Source organism: Trypanosoma equiperdum, assembly GCF_001457755.1.
Source record: "Trypanosoma equiperdum strain OVI genome assembly, contig: ctg_1306, whole genome shotgun sequence".
Classification (NCBI taxonomy): domain Eukaryota; phylum Euglenozoa; class Kinetoplastea; order Trypanosomatida; family Trypanosomatidae; genus Trypanosoma; species Trypanosoma equiperdum.
In genome coordinates, this window is record NW_027123290.1 from 4,628 (window position 1) to 6,703 (window position 2,076).

The window sequence follows — 2,076 nt, forward strand, 5'->3', positions numbered from 1 at the left end:
TTCCCTCACTTACAGACACTGCACTCTTGCCATTATTTTAATTGTTTTCAGTCCTCCTACGCTTTCAAGTCCATTTAGCCTTCACTGCCACTGTTAATACAATATTAATACATTCACACTCACAACACGCTCTCCTATCATTATAACTGCTGTCGCTACATTACTAGTATAAACTAACTAATATACACAAAATATGGAAAAGAAACCAAACGCAACATTCATTAAATTTTCATTAATTTCATAAAATGGAGTAACCATTCTTAGTATGCTAGAATGGTAGAACTTTAAAATTTTACCAGGTTCACAAACGCAGCAGAATGAATCAGAGAGCCAATTTCTTATTGACAAGAATACTGGAATCTTTGCATGTGTTTTCAATCCAACCACAAACTGCCTTTTTTCCTTCTGGTATCTTACATGCAACGTTTTTGCATTCTTCTTCTGTTTTCACGTCGGTGCATTTTGTAAGTTTTTTATCTTCTCCACTTTCTGGCACAGGAACTCCATTTGCTGTGGCTTTTGTTTCATTAAATTTGCACTTTTTTCCAGTTTCCTTAGAGTCGTCGAAGCAACACTGATCTGCGTTGTTGCATTCCTCGGCTTTGCTTATGGTACCGCACTCTATGGCAATGGCCTTTGCCTTTTGTCCTAATTTCGCAGTTGTTTGTAACTTAGCTATTCTTTTCTCTGTTTCAGCCGTGGCTACGTTTCTGTAGTGGACCAGAATTTTTGTCAGTACTGTTGGGTCTTTTATCGCCGAGAGCGCTGTTCCTGCTTTTTGACCTGCCACGTTGGTGTTCAACCCAAATGATTCTATTGGTTTCCAGCTGCCGCTGAGTTCGTCGTCATCTTCAGCTCCGAAGATTTCGTTTAGCTTGGTGCCGAGGTTAGTGCCGTCTTCGTTTGTTATGTTTAGCACTAGTTTGGCTGCCATTATGAATGTACCGTCTTTTTTGAGATCAGGCAGCTTCTTCTTTTTAAAGCTGTGGCTAATCGGGGTTGGTTTGACTGCCGCTTGCCAGGCCTTGTACATGTCTTCAGAGTCCCCTGTCCCAGGGCTCGTTTTAAAGTTGTTCATTCCGTTCGTTCCGTGGTTGCCTTTTGTTATGTGGATTAATCCTGCTGCTACATTTAGCGTGTTTGTTGTCAGCGTGCCGCTGACGTATCCTTCGTTGTTTGTTAGGGTTGTTAGTTTGCAGCCTGTTTCCGCTGCTGCGTTGTTTACGTTGGTTTGTTGCGTGATATTTGCAAAACCGTTTTCGGTAATTATGTCTGCCGAGTTTAAATTTGTCGGATCCTTGTCTTCAAGCGCTTTGCAGCTGTCGTATGCGCTGGTCAAGGCTGTTATGCCTGATATGAGTCCGGCTGCGAGCTTCGACGTCGTTATGCATCCTTTTGTGTTGGTTTCTATTGGGCCGCTCGCAAGTGTCATGAATTCTTTCAGCCTGCCGAGCGCTAGACCTATGCTGAATAGATCGTTGGTTAACTGCGTTTGAGTGTCATGTCTTAGGGCGGCAGCCGCCGCTTCTGACTCCAATCGAACATAGGCCGCCATTATGTCTATCCTTTTCTGCTCGGCGTTGGATGCTGGCTGTTGCAACTTGATTTCTGCTTTGAGGGCGAGATTTGCGAGCTCGGCGGCTGTTACTGCCGACGCTCTTGGGATTCCTTTTATTGAGTTGGCTTTGTGCCGTAGCGCGGCGTATGTGTCGCAGATAGCGCTCCATGTAGCCTTTACTAACGGCTTCTGATTTACAGCTTTGCAGTTGTTTGTTTGCGTTAATGCTGTGACCGCTAGCGAAAGGAGAAGCTTGCTATTTTTACGCATGTGTTTTTCCTTTTTTAGAGATAATAGCTTTTTTTCTTATTTCCTATGTCTTCCAGCTGTCTTTGCTGGTCGCTTGCAGCCGTTTTTTTCTTTCGTATCTTGTTGCTGTGATGGTCTAAAAGTCAGTAGTGCGATTGTAAAATTTTGAAAACTCCAGATTAAGAAACTCATTCCAATAAGGTACAGCGTGTTTCCTCCTCGTTAGTAAATAAAACAAGAAATACAAACATAGACATCATAAGGAAAAC

General features: G+C 42.9%; 1 protein-coding gene across 1 annotated transcript; it reads right to left on the minus strand.

Moving 5' to 3' along the window:
• Positions 1-322: 322 nt before the first annotated feature.
• Positions 323-1,828, minus strand: TEOVI_000684600 (Trypanosome variant surface glycoprotein (A-type)/Trypanosome variant surface glycoprotein C-terminal domain containing protein, putative; the record flags this gene model as incomplete). The annotated part of the gene is made up of 1 exon (XM_067221039.1): positions 323-1,828. One exon carries the CDS (start codon positions 1,826-1,828, stop codon positions 323-325), a length of 1,506 nt encoding a protein of 501 aa, XP_067077140.1.
• Between the last annotated feature and the right edge of the window lie 248 nt (positions 1,829-2,076).